General features: G+C 37.7%; 1 protein-coding gene across 5 annotated transcripts in view; it reads left to right on the forward strand.

Annotated features, from left to right (window-relative positions):
* Positions 1-26,831, forward strand: part of LOC133516187 (peripheral plasma membrane protein CASK) — a 381,125-nt gene that overhangs the window by 349,234 nt on the left and 5,060 nt on the right. For 2 of the 5 annotated variants that reach the window (XM_061848974.1, XM_061848979.1), the window contains 7 exons: positions 1,807-1,998; positions 7,398-7,562; positions 17,589-17,657; positions 18,284-18,313; positions 18,707-18,805; positions 22,807-22,945; positions 24,184-24,228. In XM_061848974.1, the coding sequence (XP_061704958.1) occupies positions 1,807-1,998; positions 7,398-7,562; positions 17,589-17,657; positions 18,284-18,313; positions 18,707-18,805; positions 22,807-22,945; positions 24,184-24,228 (739 nt within the window). The remainder of the gene's footprint in view (positions 1-1,806; positions 1,999-7,397; positions 7,563-17,588; positions 17,658-18,283; positions 18,314-18,706; positions 18,806-22,806; positions 22,946-24,183; positions 24,229-26,831) is intronic. The other 3 variants (XM_061848975.1, XM_061848977.1, XM_061848978.1) reach the window with 3 other exon arrangements.

Genomic DNA, 26,831 nt, shown 5'->3' on the forward strand with positions numbered 1-26,831 from the left:
AAATTATAACGCTTATGCCATTTTCAACTTTCCCTTCGTAAAAATAGAATAAATAATTGCTTATTTATGTTTTCAACACACTTGCTCAAAACGACGTTTTTATTCCACCAATATTAAACACGCGTGCTTTTTCAATATATGTATTATAACACTCGTGGTTTTTCATTATTTTATTTTTTTATACTACGTCGGTGGCAAACAAGCATACGGCCTGCCTGATGGTAAGCAGTCTCCGTAGCCTATGTACACCTGCAACTCCAGAGGAGTTACATGCGCGTTGCCGACCCTAACCCCACCCCCCTCGTTGAGCTCTGGCAACCTTACTCACCGGCAGGAACACAACACTATGAGTAGGGTCAAGTGTTATTTGGCTGCGGTTTTCTCTAAGGTGAAATCTGGAATGACATCTGCTGTGCTGTGCCCTACCACACAAGGCGAGATGACATTCACATTGCCCATACCTCTCTTTTGGACGTAGTTTAAGGACATACCCGGGTCAAAATTATCCGACTGAGTTATGAAGCTAACTGATTGCTAATAATATGCATGGAAACGGAGCCTTCTTAATTTGGTCGAGTAATTATTTTTTTTTTAACCAACTATTAGGTTTCAAATGTTAGTTCAAAGAGGTTTTATCACGCCAAACATAATTTATAGATTAACAGCGCGTTGACAGCACAGGTCTCATATTTTTTTGAATTAGGAAGGAGATACCCTTCCTATAGTTAAGTCAAATGAAGGGGTAAGTAATTCAAAGGTAAAGCCAATCGTTGGGGTTGTTCAATAAACGACTAAGCCATTTAAAGGCTTTTTTCTGGGAAGGGGTGGACGGGTCCCTGGTCCCTGGTAGGTACGATGAATTTTATCGACAAATCACCCCGTACACCAATTTTTTTAACCATTTTTAAATTGCACCCCTTTAAATTTTTGTTGCCCACACAACACGGACGTCCAAATATCAATCGCACATAGGGTTTGCACGACGGATCTGAAATGTATGGGAAGATCCGCGGATCCGGATTCATATCCGGATAATTTAATACATATCGGATCCGGATTGTAAACTCTAGTCGCACAGTAGATAATGATTAATTTACCAAGTGCACCCATGTTTGCCAGCATAAAACTTTAAAGCAATTTAAAAATGGTTTAGAAAAAATAGGTATAGGGGGTTTTTCATCGATAAAAATCATCATACAATACGTGGTTAACGGCTCTACCATAGTTGTCCGTACACATTTTACTAGACGCTGGCATCAGCAAGGAGATAACAGTTCCCATAATAATTCATACTTTTTATATATTCTGCTTATATTAACTTGACCGGCTGGCGAAGTGCTTATCGATTCTTATCGTAACTTTAAACAAACCCGAATCAAATTTAAAAAACGAAATTTCAGGGAAACCTGTTTGTTTTACAGATACGAGTGTGTCCGAAGTTTGGTGGTTTTATATGCTGTTAGCTCTAACGACTTCGTAATGGCTTTAATTTTGTTGCTTTTAAAGCGGATTGTTTTCCAAATTGAATAAGTTTTTTTATTAGTGCGTACATGTTTCTCTTGATTAATGTAGGTTTAGTATTTGAACTGTTTGGCATTCAGGGTAGATTGCAATTGTTATCCATTCCAAAAAAAAATATTAATCCACCATATTAAAGGCGACGCTGACATACCCAAACATTCAGTTACATGAATGCGTGTCTGCTTATTTAAACTTTTATAACTGATATCACTGGTATATCTAAAATGACATTTTGTGCGTAATATTAAGAACAATTGGTGTAACAAGTATAATGTATTGTTGCAGGCCCTACTGCAGGCACACGATGTGGTGGCGCGCGAGGTGTACGGCGAGGAGTCGCTGCGCGCCTCGCCGCCACCGGTCAACGGGCGCAGCACGGCGCCGCCCCCCGAGGACGACGACGACACCGAGCCCGAGTTCGAGAACGTGACCAGGGTGCGCCTCGTGCAGTTCCAGAAGAACACTGACGAGCCTATGGTAACACTTTACCTATGTATTTTTTTATTGTACGACCGATTGTAAACTTTGCTTTTGCCTGAGTAACTTTCTTTTGTTCAAAAAAAGTGACATTACATTATGAGGCTTATTCTATCGTAGTCTCTATAATACGCACAAATACAAGCGAAAAATTTAATGTCAGTCAACTGTAGATATAACTCACCCCCTGCTAGGAATTTGTTAGCAGGGGTCAACTATTTATGCAGCTGCTTGTATGTTCGAATCGGCGGTATTTTATTATTAAAGTAGGCATATTACAATGCGCTTATGTACGTCAAATAAAGCTACACCGGCTCTAACCCTACACCTCTGACCTGAGAAGATTTAAATCCCCCCTCAATTGGAGGAGGGTATCCCGATATGGACCGGCAAGAAACTCGGCGGGACACATATTTTCAAAACATCTCATCTTATAATTAACATGCATTAAATAAGAAAAAACACAATTTAGATTAGTATAGAAACCAATTACATACAGTAGCTACTTTTCTTTATAGAAATTTGATTAAAAAATATATTTCAGAAAACATATCGAATTCTTACAAAATAATAAGAAAAATAAAATTAATAAAGAAATGAGAATTTACATTATATAAATCTGACTGATTGCTATGTCACCTGAGCTGTGTCATTTACAACTCTACACACAATACAATGATTTTAATTGCTACTTGTTTTTACAGTTTTTGGTTTGGACCATGCATGTTTGTCTGTCAAGTAGTCCTCGACTCTATAATAAGCCTTCAACATCAATGGCTTTTTAAAGTAATTCTGAAGAGCTGACAAGGGTAATCTTAAAGCATCGTCAGGTAACTTGTTATAAAAATGATTGCATTGCCGAACGAATGACTTTTGTACTTTGCGGACACGAAACTTCCTGATAGAACGCTTATTTTTATTTCTAGTGTTATAGTTATGGACATCAGAATTCTTAGTGAATGAGTCTAGATTCTTAAGAACATAAATAATACTATCATATATGTATTGGGAAGCTACAGTTAAAATATTAATTTCTTTGAAAAATTCTCTTAATGATTCACGAGCTCTTAAGTTATATATAGAACAAATGGCTCTCTTTTGTAAGACAAATATAGTCTATATGTCAGCTGCTTTGCCCCAAACTAGAATACCATATGAGTCATATGACATTACACTATGAAAATAACTATAATAGACAAGGCGAGCTGTCTCAACATTGGTCAATTGCCTGATTCTCCTAACGGCGTAAGCGTTAGTTTGTGCACAACACGTAATTCGGAACTTCGGAGCTACGGCGTAGCGCACGTAGCGTTGATTTTATTTAAGTCTACTGATTGGACATTACTATAAGTGCGCAAGCAATATTAAGATCAAGATAAATTCATAAAATATAAGTAGACAAATATATATACTGAGTATGGGTGTCTACTCCTAAACAGCCTCAGATCATAAAAGGTAAACAGCTATGAAAATAGGTAGTCTTTTTTCATAAATACGATGATAGAACACGGGCGGAACGAATGACACGCGCCATATATTCCAAAATATAAACATAATAAAGAACGCGTGGACTCGGGAACGCCTGCCCTAGACGAGGATGGCTTTGATTTAGCCTTTATACGCTTGAGCAATATCGCATACATGAAGTTACTGATAAAATCCGAAAATTTGATAAACTTTCATTTTTTAGGAGCCAATTTAAGAAGGCTGAAGGTAAACCCTAAAGTCAAATTATTAGGCACGAGTATATATTTTTAAACTGATAAAATAACAGACTATTAGCATGTCGGACTATGCTCAGTGTAGGGTTCCGTAGTTACCTTTCCGTCACACTAAACTGGAGCTATTGGTATAATAGACTATTAACCAAGGAATGAAACGAGGCTTGGTGCCTTTCACCCGAATTAAATACTCTACTTTACCCACCCAAACCCATAGTAAAAACATTTAGACTGCAAGATTTATAAAAATATATGTACATATTTTAGGAAAATGCAGTAATTTTAAAATGAGTTGTTAGGTAAAGTATGAAAATCAGCGGGATTGCATCTTACATTTTTTTTACTTGTTCGTTCTAAAACTGTCAAAAGTCAAAGGCATTACTCATACTCATTAGGCATGGAACCTATTTTAGAGAAATTAAATGTTGAATAACAATTGAATGAGTAAAATAAGCATTTTTTCTTATTGTATTTTACTTTTTTTACATGAATAATGCCAAATAACTTTTTAAAACCCATTTAATGTCGTCATATCATTATAACTGTGGCTATATGTCGTTTTACTATGCAGGGGAGACTTTTTGCGATAACTCGAAAACGACTGAACATATCATGTTCAATATAATAGTTTTCATTTGATATATTTCTTAAGGGTCAAGCTCAGTTCTCCATACAAACGTAGTTACCATCTCATTTTAAAACGACCTGCTAATTATTTAGTTTATGCCTAATAGCCTCAGACACCATAGTAAAAAACATACAGCGAATTTAAGATTTTCATACAAAACTTGTTTATCCTCTATTTCGTTTGTTTTATAAGGTGGAGCATGTCAAATTGCAGCTTTTCAGCACTAACGATCACGGAGCAAAGCCTTGAACAGACAGACAGCCGGACATGGCGAAGCTATACGAGTAGGGGGTTCCTAGTTGACTAGGAAACCCTAAAAATAGTCATTCTACTTTTCAGGAATCTCTCATGGTCTTTTCTTTTTCTACCTCGCGTTATCCCGGCATTTTCCCACGACTCATTGGAGCCTGGGGTCCGTTTGGCAACTAATCCCTAGAAGTGGCGTAGTTTTTACGAAAGCGACTGCCATCTGACCTTCCAACCCAGTACGGATTCACACATTCTCCTTCTTCCTCGCGTTGTTCCGGCATTTTGCCACGGCTCATGGGAGCCTGGGGTCCGCTTTGCAAATAATCCAAAGATTTGGCGTAGGCACTAGTTTTTACGAAAGCGACTGCCATCTAACCTTCCAACCCAGGGGGTAAACTAGGCCTTGTTGGGATTAGTCCGGTTTCCTCACGATGTTTTCCTTCACCGAAAAGCGACTGGTAAATATCAAATGATATTTCGTACATAAGTCCCGAAAAACTCATTGGTACGACCCGGGGTTTGAACCCGCAACCTCCGAATTGCAAGTCGCACGCTCTTACCGCTAGGCCACCAGCACTTGTTCTGTCATTGCCTCTGATAGTTAAAATGTGTTTTGTTTTTTCTAAAGCCCTCCTAGTTTTGCGTCCATCAGCATTACTACCTATAAATGTCATTCACTCAGAAATTAAATAATACTGCATATTGTATTGATGCAATTCACAAGAAAGGACCTTAAATAAAAAAGTATGTATATGACATACCTAAGTGACAAAAATGAAATAATTTTTCCATTTTAATTAAAATAGTGTTATTTTGCATAGATATTTTGTTAAATTTTTCTCAAAGTTGGTGTCTTCCGTAGGTATCTATGAAAGTGGTAATGATTAATTTTAAAAAGTGTCGTCGAACGAAGTATACAATTATTATTGATAAATGTATTATATTATTTATAAACAAGTAAAAAAAAACTTAATCGTCAAAATAATAATTATCGCCACTCCTCACAAAATTTCACAAATCATTTCAGTAATGCGATGTGACCTACGGGCTGGGAGAATAACTAAACATAAGAAACATGTACGAGCTGAAACTGATACGCTTAGTTCTAGCCTCACACTCGCTTATTAAATAAATATTATAGGAAATTATTACACAAATTGACTAAGTCCCACAGAAAGCTCAATAAGGCTTGTGTTGAGGGTGCTTAGACAACGATATATATAATATATAAATACTTAAATACATAGAAAACACCCATGACTCAGGAACAAATTTAATATTCATGCTCATCACACGAATAAATGCCCTTACCAGGATTTGAACCCGGGACCATCAGCTTCGTAGGCAGGGTCACTACCCACTAGGCCAAACTGGTCGTCAAATTATTCAATCAAAAATATGAAATTCAAGTGCAAAAAAACACAAAGTATTATCTGCATCCACGTCCGGGGATCGAACCCGGATCGTCGCTGTTACCACCTGTTTCTAAGTGGCGGTGGTGGTAAAAAATAAATACATTTCACCCCGTAAAGAGATGATTTTCGGGATAAAAACTGTTCGATGTCCTTTTCTGGGACTGAAACTATCTCTATACCAAATTTGCATCTAAACTGGTTCAGTGGTTTAAGCGTGAAGAGGTAACAGACAGACAGAGTAACTTTCACATTTATAATATTAAAACATATTAGTAATAGGAATACTTCATTAAAAAAAAGTAGCTATATGCTATTGATAGGTTACACTTTATATCGAATTCTAATAAAATGTAACATTCACGGTACGATGATTAGGTAGTTGACGACCTTTGCTAATGCATGGTTTTGCGTCATTACGTTTATAGTTAGGTAGGTACATCAAAGGTCCATTTTATTTTCTAGAACAGCTGAAACAGAGATTTTGATGCGGGTAATGATGACAACGTCTTTTGTAGCAATCGTGACTGGTTTTCTAACAACGTTATAGTTGACTTGCCATAAAGACCAAGGAGATGTATCATGGGTCAGTCATTAATTCATTTGTATTCCTGTTAAGAAATATATCTCTTAATATATATTTTTTTTTTCATTTCTCTGAATGTGGGTCATTGTTCATTATGAAGTGTGCAGGAAGTGATACCTTTCTGCTCTAGGTCGTGTTGCTTTCCAAGTACCGGCGGTTTTTTATTTAATTTTTTTTTAATGAAAATCTATTAAAATTTGGTGTACAAATTCCATTCTGATATTTAACTCCCCATCCCAAAAATAACGATACATTTACCTAAATTGTTACCTAATCGAAAGTACCGTCAAGAAATACGAGTAGTATGAAAGATTATACTAAGGTATGTTTTTTCTAAATACACGTGTATTTTACTTTCCTCGTATTCGAAATAAAAAGTAAGTAGAATGTTTAACTCGGTCGAAAGGCACTATTTCAGTCTGGGACTAAACTATATACCTTGACAGGAATGAGTGCCTTTCATCCCCTTGTAACTATTATAGTACTCGTAAAGTCTGTTCGGAAAGAGAAGAGTCGTGTAATGTATTGGGCCCCATACATTCCACACTCTTCTCTTTTCGCACGGACAATAGTCGCTATTGTTCATGTCTTGTGGCAAAATATTCCTTACTAAAGCTACGCAGAGACTCGGGATGAATTTCATTAAAAAGCAGTGCATTCGCATTTCTTTTTATAAAAATATTTGTAATAAAAATATTTCAAATTATTTCTGCTTCCTTTGACAGTGATTACTTTGTGAAACAGTACATTTTGTTGTAAGTGGTAATACACTTTGTTTGATAAGCGTATATAATTGTCTGCAGGGCATAACCCTGAAACTAGCTGACGACGGAAGATGCATTGTGGCTCGGATCATGCACGGGGGCATGATCCACCGACAAGCCACGCTGCACGTCGGCGACGAGATCAGGGAGATCAACGGCACGCCTGTAGCCAACCAGTCCGTCGCACAACTTCAAAGGATGCTGGTGAGTAGCATGATACACCAGCAGGCCAGTTTCTCTATCTACTTATTGAGAGACGAAGTGGAAAAAAAATGCAACCCGTGAGATGCAAAGTAGCTCACACAAAACAAGAAAATGGGCGCTAACTCGAGTCGAAGGTTCTGAGGCCATGAATGAACCCCTTCAACTAGCTTAGCAAATGGAAAAAGAAAATCGGATAAACTTATAACGGCTCAATATTCACAATAGGTCTCCAAACTATAATATTATTGTTATTAATTCTTTATTTCAGATAAAATTTTATCCACATAATTTCCAAGTACCTGGGCGACCGAGCTTTGCTCGGTTATAACTATTTATTGTAATAGGTGATAATCTACATAAACTTAAAAATTAAAATGTGAACTGACAATTATTTTTTACAATCGATTTTAACCTTACAGCACTTGTCACAGAGTAACGCCATCTATTGTCAATTTCTCTTATTACATAGGTCATTATTTTACTAAATTAAACTTGTCTAAAACAATAAAAATTAAAAAATGATATTTAAACTTGAACATATAAAAAAAAAACAAAAGTTAGTCACCGGGCGAGATTCGAACCCGTAACACTCGTTAGCAGTCCGCGTCTTAACCCGCTGGACCAGACGGACAGTGGCCGGCAATACCAAATTAGCGACCATATTCTGCGCCGAAAGAAAAACGCATGAAAACTCAAAAACACGCGTTTTCCCAAACATAAGACTAATCTAGATAGATTGTATACCCCCAAAAACCCCCATATACCACATTTCAGCGAAATCGTTAGAGCCGTTTCCGAGATCACAGAAATATATATATATATATATATATATATATATATATATATATATATATATATATAAAATAAATAAATAATAATAAATATTATAGGACATTATTACACAAATTGACTAAGTCCCACAGTAAGCTCAATAAGGCTTGTGTTGAGGTACTTAGACAACGATATATATAATATATAAATATTTATAAATACTTAAATACATAGAAAACACCCATGACTCAGGAACAAATATCCATGCTCATCACACAAATACATGCCCTTACCAGGATTTGAACCCGGGACCATCAGCTTCGTAGGCAGGGTCACTACCCACTAGGCCAAACCGGTCGTCAATATATATACAAGAATTGCTCATTTAAAGGTATAAGATATACCAATGCTGAAACTTATGTACGAGTGAGCCTGTGCCCTACGTACCTCCAAAAAAGATGCAATAATGAAATAAAATAAAAATCATTTATTTCGGATAACAAGACCCATACATTACTAATTACATAACATAATTAAAAATTGTTAAAAAATTAAAATTAATACAAAAATAATCAAGTAATTAATTTAAAGCATTGTCAAATCATAACATCACGAAATAAAAATGAAATAAAATAAAATGTCAGATTTTAAAATATTAATTTAATATTGCAACGTAATAATAATAATGACCAATTTAGAATGTCGTGACTTAAATGCAATAATTTAAGTTAATTTATCCATATAATACATTAAATAAAATTAATAATCCATTTTAATGTTGACTTTAATCCCCGTTTGATATAAAAAAAAAATAATGAGTTCTTTATTTAACATAATTTATTACAATGTAATTACTTAATCTAGTATACATTTTCATCCTAGATAGTAATAACAATAAATTAATACAGTTTAGTGAGCTATAGGCGCTCATTATAAACTTTTTAACAAAATGTGAAATATTGCATATATACCGAACCGGAGTAAACTTAGTAGGCACTGTGAGATCGTGCGGATTTCTACTTTCAGGCGTTTGACGCGCCAGCGACAGGGCAGGGGCTTATCCGACGGGCTTACGCCACGGAAATGCTACGTACCCATAGTACACTACCTACTGTAGCAAGAAATAAGAGAAAGAATGGTTTACTCGCTACGAGAAATAAACGTTTATTTTAAATTTAGACATAAAAAAAAGAACATTAAAAAAAATTGGGATCACCGCAGGAATCTACAGATAAACATTTAATTCACACTAAACTATACAAATCCTATAAATGTTATCCATCTAACACGTGCCACGGAAATCAAACACAAGTAATAAATAAAAAGTATCTGCCACCGAAATCAGAAATACATCCAGTTAACTTTAAGAAGAAACGTGCCACAGAAATAAAACTTATGAAATGAAAAAAATACTGGCTAAATCTTTCTTGTTCCCTATTGGTACCAGTAAGGAACGGCCAGGAGTAAAGTCTACATAGCATAAAAATATTACAGAATTTAATGTATAAAATACACAGAAAAAAACCGTTGAATGAGTGTTTGCTAAAAATAGTTCATCTGGTTGTATTAATCAAAAAAAAAATAATTGGACACTTCCCTTGAGAGAGACAGCTGCGTAGAAAAAAATAGGCTTAGGCCTATGATGCACCGCGTTAGCACAATAGGCACCCCCAACGTTCAGGCTGACGTCGGTGCTGTAGGTAACTATCCCGGACGAACTAAGCCGGGTTTCGTGGTAGGCGCCTTAGTCCGCGTCCTTAAACGCAATAGTAAAAATATGCTTCCCCGGAAAGAAAAACCGCGACAAAGAGCGGTTTTCCCAATTTATAACGCGACAATCGTTATCAACAATAACAAAGGCACCGATGAGCAAAATTAATTTTATTCCGCTTTGAAAGATGTCATCAAATATGATCTCACGATGACACATTCTTCCTCTTTTCTTATTATTTTGGCAGTTGTCAAACCAAACTCTCGGGAATCAACCTACAAAAAAGGTTTCTTCCAAAGCGTAATGCTGCAGACATCCTCTAACATACACAAAAAAAGTTGTTGTTATGATAGGTGTCTCAACACAAATATCCCCAACACCCCCGACTTAACTACTTAATAGACTAGAGTTCCTAGTATTACTTCATAGCCATGTTACAAATATAGGGAATGAACCCACAAACAAAGGTTTTTTGAACATTATACATAAACCCTAATCTAATCCTTAACCAACGTGTCCCTTCTTCTTAACCAATTAAAAAAACTTTAAACACTAATAACAAATGAATATTGCGTAGATGCAACAATGCGTAAACAAAACCAATGGTAGCTTATGACACACACGAAATGAATTATGTTAGCAACAAAAAAAAAAAACCTAAATTATGACAACTTACTTTAAGATGTCCTTAACATGATAGAAACCAACGTGAGGTGAACTCACGTCAGCCAGTTCATAAACTTGTGGCGAAATACGCCTGACTATGCGGCACGAAACAAACCGCGGAGCGAACTTCCCGCCAGTTCCTTCCCCGACAGAACAACGCTGAAAATTTTTCCGCCATACCATTTCACCTGGCTGAAACATAACAGCCTTTCTTTTCTCATTATAAGTATTAGCGTTCCGTTGAAAAGCAAGAAACAGGGAATCAGCAACTTTCGCATAAATGTCTTGAAGTGCTACAAGACTCAAGGCGCGATCACTCCGACTACGGGCCAACTCTGGGCCTGGAGTCTGAGTTTGGGCACGCTGTCGTGTAGTCTCCACCTCACGTCCATACATTAAAAAATTAGGGGTATACGAAGTCGCGAGACTTACGCATGAATTTAAATATAAAGCTACTTTTGGCAAATTCCTAGCCCAAGTGCGATTATCATTACCAACCAAAATACTAAGAGTCGTGATTACGGTTTGATTGTAGCGTTCTGCGACGTTGGCCTGAGGCGAGTAATAGGGTGTGTAGCATGGACCGGGAATGTCGTAAGACCTTAAAAAATCTACGAAAGCCACGCTACGGAAAACAGTCGCGTTATCACAAAGAACGTTGGATGGCGTTCCATAGCGCAATATCACTTCCAACTCCAAAGCAACCGTAATAGATCTCGTATCAGCCTTCTTCAATGGTATCAACCAAACAAATTTTTTAAAAACATCTACTATGGTTAAAATATATCGATATCTGTAATATGCTATCGGAAGAGGACCCACCAAATCTAAAGAAATTAAATCTAGTGGAGCATATACAGGTCTTGGATAGAGCTGTTGCCTGTTACCTGTTGAAGGTAATCGGTTACATCGCGATACATATTTGGCCAATAGTATAAACTTCTTAATTTCAAATAAGTTTTCATGACCCCAGGATGAACATTCGGGAACCCGTTGTGAATTACGGCGATCGCCTCTCTTATTTTACTTTTAGGCAAAACCGTCCGCCAGGAGTTGGACACTAAGGGATTATCAACTGCCATCTTACGCATTAGAATACCATCTCGTATTGCATACGCCGGAAATGTTTGTGGTGATCTTATTGTACCCGTAAACACCCTCTCGAACCAGGGATCTGTCGTAATGCTGTCACCTCGCCTGAAAGAAATCAAACCGACTTGGGGACGAGAAAGTACGTCAGGGACAACGTTTAATGCACCTTTTCGGTGTTCGACCTCAAAGTCGTATTGAGATATCAGAGTAGCCCAACGAGCTAGTCGGCCACTTGGATTATCTAAGGTAATGAGCCATTTTAGAGCGATGTGGTCCGTAATTATTTTGAACTTCATCCCATCGAGATAACCGCGGAAATGTTTAATTGATTCCATAACCGAGAGCAGCTCCCGTTCTGACGTTGAATAATTTCGTTCAGCTTTTGAAAACAACCGTGAGTAATAAGCAATAGGATGCTCTTCTCCGTCAATATTTTGGGCTAAAACCGAGCCAAGACCCACCGAACTGGCATCACACTGCAGCACGAATGGCTTTGAAAAGTCCGGACATGCCATTACCGGAGAATCAATAAGGACCGCCTTCAATTGCTTAAATGCAGATTCAGCCTCCCCACTCCAACTGATGAGATCTTTCCCTTTCTTTTTTCCGATAAGGGACGTTAAAGGCGCGATGATTGATGAGAAATTGTTCACAAAACGTCTGTAATACGAGCACATACCAATAAATGCCCGTAGAGATTTGGCCGTAGCAGGCGTCGGGAAATTACCTATAGCCTCTAACTTTTTTGGATCGGTTTGGAGCCCACGTTCATTTACAATATACCCTAAATATCGAAGTTCAGATTTACAAAATTCGCACTTTTTCAGGTTGATGGAAAGACCGGCCTCTCTTAAGCGGTCGCGGACTTTAGTGATGAGGTTTAGATGACTATCAAAATCGCGAGATACTAAAATTAAGTCATCAACGTAACCAAATACAAAGTCGTCTGATTCAGCTGAAAACTCATAGTTGACTATCATGTCAGTTAGCCGTTGCATTTCTGACGCAGCATTCGTGAGGCCAAAAGGCATACGGACAAATTCGAATAGCCCGCGTTGTGGTACAATGAATGCTGTACGCTCACAACTCTCTTTATCTGCGAGCGGAATTTGCCAGAAGGCGCTTCTAAGGTCAAGTGAAGTGAGGTACCTAGCACCGCGTAAATTATCTAGAATGTCTTGGATTCGCGGAAGCGGATAGGAATCGCGGATGGTAACACTGTTTAATTTTCTACTGTCTACACAGAATCTGACACTTCCGTCGCTTTTTGTCACCATTACCACTGGGCTTGCCCAGGGCGACCGAGAAGGGCGTATGACCCCGATCGCAAGCATTTTATCGATCTCTTCATTGAGAATCTTCAGCTTGACAGGTGACAGTGGGTAATAACGCTGACGGATAGGCGGACCAGTAGTTTCGATTTTGTGGGTGAGCCAAGATGTACATCCTAGACCTATCTCGTCGGAAGAGATGCCTTGCAAGGTGCTGATGACGGACTGGAGTTTGAGTTCTTGATCGGCAGAAAGGACTCTTCTTGGATGTAAATATCGAGTGACACTAGCCTCGACGCGCCCACAGACAGGAACGTGAGTAGGCGGCACAAAAAGCTTACCGCTGTCTTTACCCCTGAAAAACTGCTTGATGAGCGACGTTAATCCACACACGTCCCAGAACTCCATTCCGAGGATAAATTGTGTAGGTAATTCCCTGCCTACGAGACATGGATGGGAGATAGACAATCCATTAAAAAAAATAGAAATTTCTGCTCCTCCAAGAATCTCGATCGGTGAATTATCCGCGGATACCACTAGTGGCATTGTACCCGTGTAATAGTTTAGGCCTAAATCCCTAAGTAGTGAGAGGTCGATGAGAGACCTCATGGCACCAGAGTCTAAAAGAGCTTTAACAGGAGTACCAGAAACCGAAACTTCGACAAACAATCTATTATCCAAAGAGTCATTTATGACTATAGGCGACACCGAAGGATTGAGCGTGGCATCGCCATCACCTAGTTTTTTGGTGGCGTGAGAGGATTACAGTTTGGACAATTCCGGGTCACAGCACCTGTCCGCTTGCACTGAAAACATACCACACCTGGAACATTTGGACACCCCCTATAGTCGTGTCCTAACATGTCACACTTAAGGCATGCTGGACTTAGGGTGTTAATTGGAGCTACTGTAGTAGCCGGAACCAGCTGTGGTTGGAACGCCTCAAAATTTTTAGCTACTTCTAGCAAGGCGTCCATGTCTCTTATAATATTTGTGGCAAGACACGGGTGATATCGCTTGTGTAAACCGTATTTGACGATAGTAAATAAGTCGTCTTCACCGATAGGGACGCGCAATTTAGCATTAAGGTCACGAACCTGAATGACAAAATCGACAACGGTCTGAGAATCGGACTGTTTTAGTTCTCGCAGTTGACGTTCTGTTTTAAAATCAAAGTCAATAATATCGAAAGTGCGCATAAAGGCTGACTTTAGATCAACATATAAAAGGTCCGGCTGGCGAATAGCGCGAAAATATTTCAGAGCGCTGCCGGAAAGTAGTTCGTGAAACCTTTGTACAACGTAGGATGGACTAACACCGCGCGCAATACCCTCTTCTTCAACACGACTGAAAAAGTCACGTACGCACTTCTCACCCGAAAAGGTGAGATTCCACTTGGTCAGTGACTCGGGTTTGCATCGGTGACTAGTATGCATTGGATTCGGAAATCCGGATTGGTGTCCAGGAGTAGAAGCAGAGAATGGCCCAAATCGCGTTGGCGATTCCGCGATTGGACATGAGTGCATTTCACCGCTATCCATGGCTAATACACGTGGATTTGGGTTGGCAAATGGATTTAGAGATCGGCGTGGAGTGTCACCAATGAATCCTTCAGCTTGATCTGTCATTATGCTCAATACTATTGTACGTTCTTGGAGTCGAAATTAAACGATACTCGCGGACTAGCAAATGAACGAATGGATTGAACGTTATAGTAAGGCAGAATGAACTGACTCCCTCCCCTTTCTTAAAAAAAAAAATAATAATTATCACGGAAGTTTCTTTTAATCAAAAAATAATAATAATAAGTCAGTTATTTTGAGTTCGGGCGCCATTTTTGTAGCAAGAAATAAGAGAAAGAATGGTTTACTCGCTACGAGAAATAAACGTTTATTTTAAATTTAGACATAAAAAAAAGAACATTAAAAAAAATTGGGATCACCGCAGGAATCTACAGATAAACATTTAATTCACACTAAACTATACAAATCCTATAAATGTTATCCATCTAACACGTGCCACGGAAATCAAACACAAGTAATAAATAAAAAGTATCTGCCACCGAAATCAGAAATACATCCAGTTAACTTTAAGAAGAAACGTGCCACAGAAATAAAACTTATGAAATGAAAAAAATACTGGCTAAATCTTTCTTGTTCCCTATTGGTACCAGTAAGGAACGGCCAGGAGTAAAGTCTACATAGCATAAAAATATTACAGAATTTAATGTATAAAATACACAGAAAAAAACCGTTGAATGAGTGTTTGCTAAAAATAGTTCATCTGGTTGTATTAATCAAAAAAAAAATAATTGGACACTTCCCTTGAGAGAGACAGCTGCGTAGAAAAAAATAGGCTTAGGCCTATGATGCACCGCGTTAGCACAATAGGCACCCCCAACGTTCAGGCTGACGTCGGTGCTGTAGGTAACTATCCCGGACGAACTAAGCCGGGTTTCGTGGTAGGCGCCTTAGTCCGCGTCCTTAAACGCAATAGTAAAAATATGCTTCCCCGGAAAGAAAAACCGCGACAAAGAGCGGTTTTCCCAATTTATAACGCGACAATCGTTATCAACAATAACAAAGGCACCGATGAGCAAAATTAATTTTATTCCGCTTTGAAAGATGTCATCAAATATGATCTCACGATGACACATTCTTCCTCTTTTCTTATTATTTTGGCAGTTGTCAAACCAAACTCTCGGGAATCAACCTACAAAAAAGGTTTCTTCCAAAGCGTAATGCTGCACTACCTACTCGCGACTTTTGTTACCCAGGCTATTTATACACCGGGATCAATTGCAATTTGTATTTAAGAAATAATAGTTATTTCAATATGTAACTATCACGATAATATACGCAAATAATGGTAAAAAGTATTAGAGGTGAATTAAATAAGGGAGTAATTACAATGATTTGTTTTTATCACGAAACGAGTAGGTAAGTGTAAAGTGTCAAATCAAAGCATGTATGATATGAAATCAAGGATACATGCTTTAAATAGTATCTAAATTTAATTATTCTGCACCGACGCAGCACTGAGAGGGATGTTTTTCGTTGTGCTATATTGAATATTTAACTATTTCTACTGGCATTTAATTTAGGTATAAATAATGTTTGGACATGTAACTGAAATTCATTTCGAATATTGAAAGAAAACTAGTTCTCACCAAAACTTTTCGAAAACTAGTTTTGACCTAACCTGTTCCGATCTCTATCGCGCGTGATTATATTGCTGTCACGGCCCATGATGACGGCGGCGGCGGTTAACACTTCCCGAGCGGGATGGCAATATAATTATGCGCGTGCAATAGAGATAGAAACAGGCGGGTCAATGTACGAAATTCCATGTAGTACGCATCCATTCTGTACTAGGTACCTACATTGCTAATTTGTCTGTATGGTTGCAGTTACACTTATGTAGATATAATACATGCACGTCGGTGATGTGTGATCTCGTTCCGTTCCGGCGGCATTACGTAAAGCCGCTTTAAGTCCGTTAAGGCCGGTTGACGCGAACTAATGCGACTCGATATTATTGCTCACTTACCTACTAGGGATTATCATAATAATACTCGGTGATTTTTTCAAAAAGTCCGTTAATTCATTGGTGCATTCCTGAGCTTAAGTTAAGTATCTTTCTCAAAGAAACCGGTATTCTAATGAACTCCATTTTGGAGACAATCAATGATTTATTTTTATCTGATAAGGCCTGACGAGCATGTACACTTGCCTTAGGGCAATACCTAAGTTTATACACCGTGTTTTTATTGAATTCCGTTAACTTCGGGGTATCTTAAGTACGTTTAAAAACGTTTTAAGGCCCTAAGGCAAGTGTACACGCTTGAAAGGGCCTTATAAAATATAAAATAATTATTGATTATCTCCGAAATGGAGTTAATTGGAATACCTGTGTCTTTGAGAAAATTACTTAATTTAAGCTCAGGGATGCACCCTTGAAATTAACGGAAAAAAAAAACGCGGTGTATATTGATTCGTGTTTTGTATGAGTTTATGCTTTTGCTACTAAACGCAAATATTATCTCGGACGATCGACATTCGAAATGTCATTGATATGTCATAGTTTTCCATTTGGTTTGGGTGACATGAATACAGGATGGCCCATTTAGATCGGTCAGTATGGGAAAGTCTGAAAATATAAGACATACGAAGATAACGCTATTAATTACGTTTTACGGAAAAATAATTAACTATGCCACTCAGTTTCCTTAAATGTACTTAGCCATACCCCGAAGTTAACGGAGTTTAAAAAACACTGTGTATTTATAGTGTACAAGCACTGCAGTATAAATGCTAAATAAGTGAAGTGAAGGGCGTAGGTATATAGTTAAACATTAGTATATAATAATATATTATGTATCTTTAGTAAGTTGTGTAGGTATAGGCAAGTATAGTAGGAATAATCAATAGGTATAAATAAAGTTGTGTAGGTATTGTATAAAAAATGTAGGTATATACAATGTTGTACATGAATTAATAGACTATATATTTTCAGCGCGAGGCTCGTGGGTCAGTGACATTCAAAATAGTGCCGTCGTACCGCTCGGCACCACCGCCCTGTGAGGTAACACAAATCCTTTGCTTTCTTGAGGACTTTCATTTTCCCCTTTAACGTAGTAAGGTTGGCTTAGTAATGTACTAAAATTAAATATCACGACTACTTGTGTGAGCGGTAGTATCTATAATTGTGTGAGACCGGTAAATAGATGGATGGACTTCGTAGATTGCCGACCAAATCTCAGAGCGGACAGAGATTTTCGGATTGTATTCTACATTAAAACGACAAAAACGAGTGATTTACTCCCCAGAGTAAAAGCAATACTGAAAGTGGAACATATTTTCTTAACAAAATGAAACATTAAACGGGTCCAATTTACTAAATGTAATCTCTCGAGATACCTAAGATCCGCGATGTTTATCCGTCTCAAACTTTACTTAGAATTTAGTTACCTGCAGTTAACGTAGAGATTATTAACAAATCAATTTATTTGACCAAATAATAACGTTACAGTAACATAGAATGTGTGATGTCAACGCTTGTTTTGCTTATAAAACACTACGACCTAAAATAAATCTTTCGAAACAAACAAGTCGGCAAGCGCACATAAATCTGTGACACTCGTTGCTTGTCTAAAGACATAAAATTGGACATGAAAAACTAAATTAAAACTGATACTTTTTTCTAACTAGCTTTTCCGGATTAAGCCTTCGCCCGTACTAGTAAGTAGCGAAGCCAGACCCTGCTACTTTATGTTCATTATGCTGGTTGTCTTGTTATGTTATGTTATGTCGTCTATCACCCGGGCATGGCTGCGTCCCCGCGATCTCCTTCGTTTCTGTGCGCTTGTTGTTCTTTGTCATGGCTTTACACTTTTACTGTCACCTCATTTTATTCTACACTAAGTCGTATGTTTATGTTTAATTTACATATTTCGATTAGCCCTCATAATCAACTATCATTAAGGGCACATAGTCAACTTGTCCACATCAGTATTCACACCGAGGCTACACATCATTGTACGCATCTCATAACACTTCATTTGTCACAAATTTTCTCGCCATCATGCCTCTTAATAAGCGCCTCTTATGTCTTAACGTTGGATGTTTTTTCAGATATTTGTAAGAGCACAGTTTGACTACGATCCCTTGGAGGACGAATTGATTCCATGTGCTCAAGCCGGTATTGCATTTACCACAGGAGACATACTTCAGGTAGGTGCAGTTTGGATTTTACATTTAGGTACTAGGTACCTATGTACCTATAAGTGTCTTATATCCAATAAAAACTTCAACAGTTCTAGCTGGGATTATTTGTGTCTTGAGCCTGTTCACTTCTGTCTCAAAACAATATGCCCCAATAGAAAACACTTTTGCGCGAATTTAATTCTGTAGACACTTTTTTATTATTTTTACAGTAACTACAATTATGTTATATTATCACGATTATTAAATATAATAATTTGCAATAAAACTTGATGTCACGAATACGACCCACGACGACGAATCTCATAATTAAATGAATCCAAATAGTAATGTAGTTCGCGGTTAGTATTTCAAATTCAATTATGTTATATTGTTTTCGATGGCAAAAGGCAGGATTAGTGAGTTCTTGGGACCTACTACGGTCGCTCAGAACATATTATTATTGTTTGGGTTAAAATTTACTGCCACGATAACAATTATGTGAATCCCCGGGACAATGCAACAATGCGAATGGCTCGCTAAAATAGACTATTTCGGTAAATGGAAGCTATTATCGTTGCAAGGTATTCAGTATGTGGTTTTGTAGCATGCTGTATTTTGCACAATGTTGTATTTTATTTCAAAATTGTAGGGACGATAAGCGAACTGCCTATTGACGGATGTTTGTACTTTTTGTAAAAAAAGATTTGAACGTTTTATAGTAGCCTAGTAAGGATTCAACGAACTAGAATTGAGGATTAGAACGATTTACAAATTTATTTTAGATCAAACTAAGCGAATGTTATTTCCAAAGTAACTGTGTTATACAGTTCAGTCAACACCTTATATTGTTAAGCCATTTACTTTAAATTATACATTTAAATTAGCTTAAATCCTGAATGCCTTAAAAATAAAGTCCGTGTACATCGGAAAAATTGTCTCTTAATACGAAAGCTTTTAGCTAAACTTGCCTTAGCTAAGGCGAACTAAATTTACATGAGATTGACAGATATAATGATACCAGAAATAGCAAAGAAATAATAGTCACGAGCATGTCGATAAAACAATATCGATATTAAGTAAAATATTGCAGTTGCAATAATTATTAACGATTTCGAATTATGAATGTCACGAGAAAAGGGGTGTTGATTCGATTGTAAGATTGTAACGTTACTGGGAGGTGGAGGGTGGGGGAAATTTCGGTGTTGGTATGCAGGTTTGGGGGCAAGTTGTTTTTTTCGAGAGCTTGGTTTTCGCGATAAATCTAAAATTGGTGATTTAATTAAGCACATACATTTACTATACATTTGGCCGGTAGATGAGATTGATGCATATTTAAATGCTGACCTAATTGTCAACTTGAATGTCCAGTTCCAGTGTCCAGTCCAAAGTCAGTGAACAATCGAAGCAATAGGGATCACCGAGACGATTTAATTTTTGCGTCCACACCACACAATGTAATTGAGAAATTAATCAGATTGTGTGAAAAATTGCCCCATAAGGGTTGGCCTTATGTGTATTTTGGGATAAAATATTTTTTTATTAGTTTTATTACAATATATTATTATTACCATAAAATAAAGATAATTTATTTCAGGTCTAACTACATGCAACTACCATTATAAAATTGCACAATTTTCGAAATACCTTTCACGAAGATTGGTCAAATAACATAAAAAATAATTAAAGTTACATTTGAACTGATCGCGCAACAGTAGCGGTGAATTCTCGCGATATTTTCCAATAAAAAACTTTTTTGAAAATATCGATATGAACAGCACTGGCCAAACTGTGGTATCATTTGTGCACATTGACTTGTCGACCGGGACGACCTTAGCCTCTGCGAGTTTCCGGGCGGATTTTTTTTTGCAAAGTTGGTAGGTCGTATCAGTCTGCAAGTCTGAAGTCGAGCTGCAGAAGAGCATAACTTGGAATTGAACCAGTGGCCAAGTGTCAGCAAGACCGAAACTCAAGCTTGGCTTAGTGTTTCAGTAATATCTATAACTTTGAGAGGAGATCTAGCTCTCGACGCTGGCGCACGTTCGCTTAGCCTCCGCGCGAGCGACTTTATACGTAGCCGGCGAGTTATATAAACTAATATTAAAATTTCGTACTTGTGGTATATTAATTAAGTACTTAAATTCAGTGTTTTTATCCCCATTGGGGAGCCTAGTTACGGCTGGAACCGTAGTCGACCAGTCCGACCAGTTCCAGCTGTTCCAGAGCGGCCCTAGCTGACGTCTCTCTACTCGCCCGTCCAACCCGCAGTGGCTCCAGCAGCTTCAGGGGAGTACTTGCGTGGTGGAACTGACCTCGTAGCAAAATCAGTACCGGCCTAGAACGTACCCTACCCTACGACTTTCAATCGTGTGCTTGCGACAGAATCTCGGTAGAATAAATTCAGTTCTTTTTTTAACTCACTGTTTCATTTATTCTCACCGACAACCGTAGCACTGGCGTGGCCAAAGGCAGAGTTACAGACAAAAACCAATGGCCAAGTGTTTAAAACGCAAGACCTAAGGCCGACCTCCACGACACGAAGGACCGAAGGACTTCCACGTGAGGCCAAAAGTCGAGCTACGAGAGATATATCAGAGCTTGAAATTAGACAAACGGCCGAAGGCCCAACCGTCCTGATCGAGGTGCGTTTCCAATGTTTCCATGCAAGGCCAAGCTGCAGGAGAGCATAGCCTGGACATTAATCAATATGATCTCGATTCTCTTGCTACTCAACCTTTAGCATAGTGTGGATGGTGTATAGCTCAACGAGGGGGGGGAATGCTAGGGTCGGCAACGCACATGTGACTCCTCTGGAGTTGCAGGCGTATATATGCTACGGAGACTGCTAACCATCAGGCGGGCCGTATGCTTGTTTGCCACCGACGTAGTATTTAAAAACAATGCGACTTGCTTGGACGTTTTGGGCCTTCAGCCGTATGCAGTTTATTTAAATGACATATTTGAGTCGGTATTTGGCCTCGGGCTACTCATTTCGGGCTTTAGGCCTGATGTGGAGCGCGCTCTTCGACCACCTAGGGCCTTGAAACTCATTCTTGCGATCCGCCAAACACATCATCTTTTGATTGTATCCGAGCTCAGCTGTCCTGCATAGCGCCCTTCGGCCTTTCGGTTCATTACTAAACAAATGTCATTTCTGAATTCAACCCTTCTGCAGCTCTGCCTAGGGCCTCGCACTATGATGGTGGGTTCTCGAGGGCTAGAATCTCCCTCTCGTTTTCAGATTTTGGCATGCCATATAAAAATATCAGATATACAAAAATGCATACGGCTGCGTCGCAAAACAAAATTTTAACTTCATTAAAAATTATTACAAAAATATATAATAAGCGATCGTGCCGTATCACTTTACTACAACTGTTTTTTTTTGCAATTAAACCCTCTTTAGATCTTTTTACAGACGTTTAAGAGTCCGTCTTAGATAACTTCTGCATAGACTTTGACTCTACTACTCATGTTTCACGTAAAAAACTACTCAGCCTGTTGCGCGAGGGCCCCCGCAAGCGCGAGGCCCCCCCAAGCGCGAGGCCCCGGGCGGTTGCCCCGTTTGCCACCCTCAAAGGCCGCCCCTTCTTGTCAATTTAGTTCGCCTGATTCTGGAGGCAACTTTAAATTCTAGTTTCGATTTACATCCTTTTCGATTACCTCAAAGCGATCTCGGGCTAGTTTTTGGTTGTAAATTATGGACGTGTGTGTCACCAATTAATACAATTATCTTAACTTTTCGTAAAAGGAAAGATAAATGAAAAAGTCAGTGACCAAGATTGAACTCGTCTGATGGAATAAATTCAAAGTACGAACTGATTTTTCCAATATTACTGTGGTTGTTATGCGTGGTGTAGCAGAATATTCGCTTAAGGACGTAGTGAAAACATCAATCACTGACGATCAAGTATGTGAAAGTGACGGATGTTTTGTCTATAGCGACTAAAGATATATCGATCATCTGAGACCCTATAGTATGATTGTACATAAGTATTTATGTTAGATATTTAGGTTTAAATTCGTTACAGATAATAAGCAAAGACGATACCCACTGGTGGCAAGCGCGCAAGGACGCAGCGGGCGGTTCGGCCGGGCTCATACCGAGCCCTGAACTACAAGAGTGGAGGGCCGCGTGCGCCGCCGCCGAACGATCTAACACCGACCAAGGTTCGACACTAAACTATTATTTCTATTTTATTGTTTTTAACATTCATAACCGTTTACTTAGACGATGTTGTTGCTGAGTGCCTGACCTGTTTTGTTTTGGAATTAAGATGTACATTGAAAAATTAAGTCTTTTGCGTTCTGGTTGAGTGGTCGTCTTCCTTATATCGATGTTGTTTATAGGATGTCCGTACTACATATCATCGTTAGATGGTGTTTGTTTGGTTTGATATTTAGTTTAGGCTTTTTACTTTTTCCAGGAAAATTTATTTTGAGCGACAGGCACTGATTTGTTGCGTTTTTATTCTGTTGTTTTCGTATAAAATGAGTTACAATATTTTCTTCAGTTTTTCCATAATAATCTAAAATTGTATTCATTATACATACTTATATGATTTTGTAAAATACATTTGATGGGAATAATTGACATGTTGTGTTTTGCTTCCAAACGTAAACATCATTGGACGAACGTGCAGTTGGTATGTAAAATGCTTGCCTATCATTGTATCGAGTAATACAAGCTCCCCTACAAAATTAACTTTTGACAGTTTGGATTCTCCCGAAAACTTTGCATGGTGTTTACAACCAATATTTGTTACCCTTCGATATTATATGTGAACCTTTTGATCAGTCGCATACTTACTCGTAACTCGTGCCTTATCGGATATGAAATGTAGTGAATCTTTCATTTAAAAAGACTGCTAATATTATTATGGTTATGATGGGAGTTTGTGTAACCCCTAATGATATATGTTTTATTGTGAAGTGTTACATATACTCATATTTTCCAAAAATTACGATTTTAGTATTCATTTGTAATTTAAAATCTATGCAGAACATATTTATTGGCTATGCAGAACATATTAGAAGGCGTGTAAAGTCAGAAAAAACGTGCCCCCTAATGACAGATAAACTGGATAACGTTATACGGCGCCATATTTTTTGTAGTGCCTGAATTGTCAAACGTCAAATGTTTATAACTAGAAATACCGCATAATGTACAGTCAAATTCGAGGCATGATTTTTTTCTTTAACTTTACTAACACCTCTTCTAACTACTACCTAATAACTTTTTGCCCCTAGCCATGGGAGATGTAAAAGCAATATTTAAGAACTTTGAGAACTAACGCTTCACAATAGCAATAGCACTCCGAGTGTACCCCGACTACAAGTAGCGGCCTGTACTCGTACCATTCCATTGGCAAGTTTGCATGAACCTTGTTGTAATGTTGTGCTGCTAGGAACCGAGGGCTGCGTGTCTCATACTGATGGCTGTGAAAACACAGGTAATAGATTAATCATTTTATTTATATAAGTACCTACCTAAAATTAGACGTATTAAGATTACTTTTATTCGATCGAAAAAGAGACTTTGGTGCGGTAAGCGGCCACGTTGTGAAGAGTCGTCTCAATATTTGATATAATTACGTAAACGTTTGTCGTAAGTTAATATAAACTAATAATAAACTACATATAAAATCACTTAAACAAATAGGTAAAGAACGTTGTTTGTATGGCTACACTCGAATAACGTGTTGATTAATAGTCTTACTGTTATAACAACAAAACAAGAACTAATGGCGTAATTACCTTAATGTTTCACGTGTCACGACGCTTGTCGGAAAACCCTCCGTTAGTTAATAAACACTATTAATTCCAACTTCCTAACAATAATGTAAGCATAACATTGCTTGACAAAAACCGAACAGAATTAAAAAAAAAAAAAACATTTTCACCACGCACCATAGCTCGTTAATGCTCTCCTTATTCTTCAAAAAACTGATGAGTAAGTTGCATTTCATTCACAAGAGTAGTAAAGACTCGCACTTGCCTGGTTTTTATATTACTTTGTTGTCGAATTAGTGCACGTCTGTAACAAATTTGTAAGAAAATCCTAGAATAATCAAAGAGCAAACGTGTAATCATCTTGTATGACTTGTATCCAGCGAACGAAAAAAACATAGAAGACTAACGTCAAACAAAATATCAGCGTAAAAGTGGCCCCACTATTAAAACCCGCAATACTAATAACGGACCAATTGCAACTCGTCAAAGTTCAGATCCTGTTTTCTTCGACGACACTTCATTTGACCATGATTAGCCAATTTAAACCACCAGAACTTCGATTGGTCTATTATAAAATGAGGCGCTGTGATTGGCTGTAGCGTTGTTACTTGAAAATACATGACAATGGGAACCAGCTCTAGGTAGACGGTTTCATGCAATATAGACTAGTTTTAAATGCATTATTTTTGTATGATAATTTATTATTTTATTTTAAAGGCTTATTATTTGTAAAAAAAAATAATCTGTTTATTTCATAACAAAAAACGTGCATTTTTGTAACTTAACTACTAATCTTAAATTAAAAACATTTTTTGAGTTAAGGAGTCTAGGCTAGGTGTGTAGAATTAATTATACAGTACACTACATCTTTATATAATATTGCACGTTTATTGTTCGTTTATCGCACGTGTTTAAAGGCAATTAAGCCTTCGACCCAATTAATACATTGTGTCGTTCATCTTATAGGGCACCTGCGACGTTTAGTTAGGTGGCACAGAAATATGTCAGATGTAAATTAATGTAAATTACATAGGTCAAAATTGGAAAATTACAGCTGGCATTCTGAATTTTGGATTTTACTCTGATCAAGATGAAAAACCGATATCTGAGGATCCGAGAGGCCTTTTATTTACGAATTAGAGATCAAAATAAATAAATAAATGCCGCGGGTTGAATTTTAGAATTTTTCATCCGATCAAGGTGAAAATCCATATCTGAGGATCCGAGCGGCCGGCCCTTCATTATGATTCTGAAGTCATATTTGGTAAAAGCGCCCTCCATTTTGAATGAAACGCCCGACATCTTGAATATCTCCATTTTTGCTCTTATCATGATCATCATTCATCATATAAAAGCAAACAAGGAGAAATCTAAGATGTCGGGCGTTTTTGCCAAATTTGTCCTCAGAATCATAATCAAGGATCGCTCGAATCCTTAGATATCGATTTTCATCTCGATCAGAGCCAAAATGCAGAAATCAAAGATGGCGGGCGTTTGTTTAATTTTGACCTCATATTCATTATAAAGGTCCTCTAGAGATTTGTATAGTGCTTTTCTCAAACTTGCAATGAAATAATTAAAAAAAATAGGACGATGATGATGATGATGCTTGATGATTGTTATTATTACTTTCGGGTTATATTCAAGAGGAAAAAAAATTTGATTATTTTTACGCTACGACGTACGGTTTAGGAGATACAGCCCTATAAAGATTTCTGCATGACTGAAAAAAAAAACTTTATGGGGCTGTATCTCCTAAACCGTGCGTCGTAGCGTAAAAATAATGAAATTTTCGTTCCTCTTGAAATAACCCGAAAGTAATATTTAACAAACACAAAAAAAAAAAAAAATGGCAGAATTTTGCTTATAGGTTTTTTATGGTTGAATGCCAAGACGTGCCATAATTTGACGTTTAAAAACAAAAGAAGGTTGCCTTACAGGCCTAGGTGTGTAAGGCTGTATGAAATTCCTTTATATATCATCTTCACTCATCGCACCTGATATGTAGTATTTCCGGACCTAATTTGAAGTAAGTCATGTCAACATTTCATTACAAGTTTGAGAAAAATAGCATTATTGTTTTTACTATTTTCCTCGCATTCTTTCCATAATTTTTCACCGTTCAAACCTTCCCTGGACCTAGAAATATTCCAATACCAAAATTAGCCAAATCGGTGCAGCCAGCCGTCCGCGAACTTAACGAAAAGTTATAAATAGCAGCGAGATACCGGGACTTAGTAAGAAAGTACACATAAAACACCTCCACCTACAACGGCGATTCGTATTTACTATCAAAAATTAAATTATTAAAATAACAACCTGA

The sequence above is a fragment of the Cydia pomonella genome, chromosome 3, assembly GCF_033807575.1.
Source record: "Cydia pomonella isolate Wapato2018A chromosome 3, ilCydPomo1, whole genome shotgun sequence".
NCBI classification, from domain to species: Eukaryota; Metazoa; Arthropoda; class Insecta; order Lepidoptera; family Tortricidae; genus Cydia; species Cydia pomonella.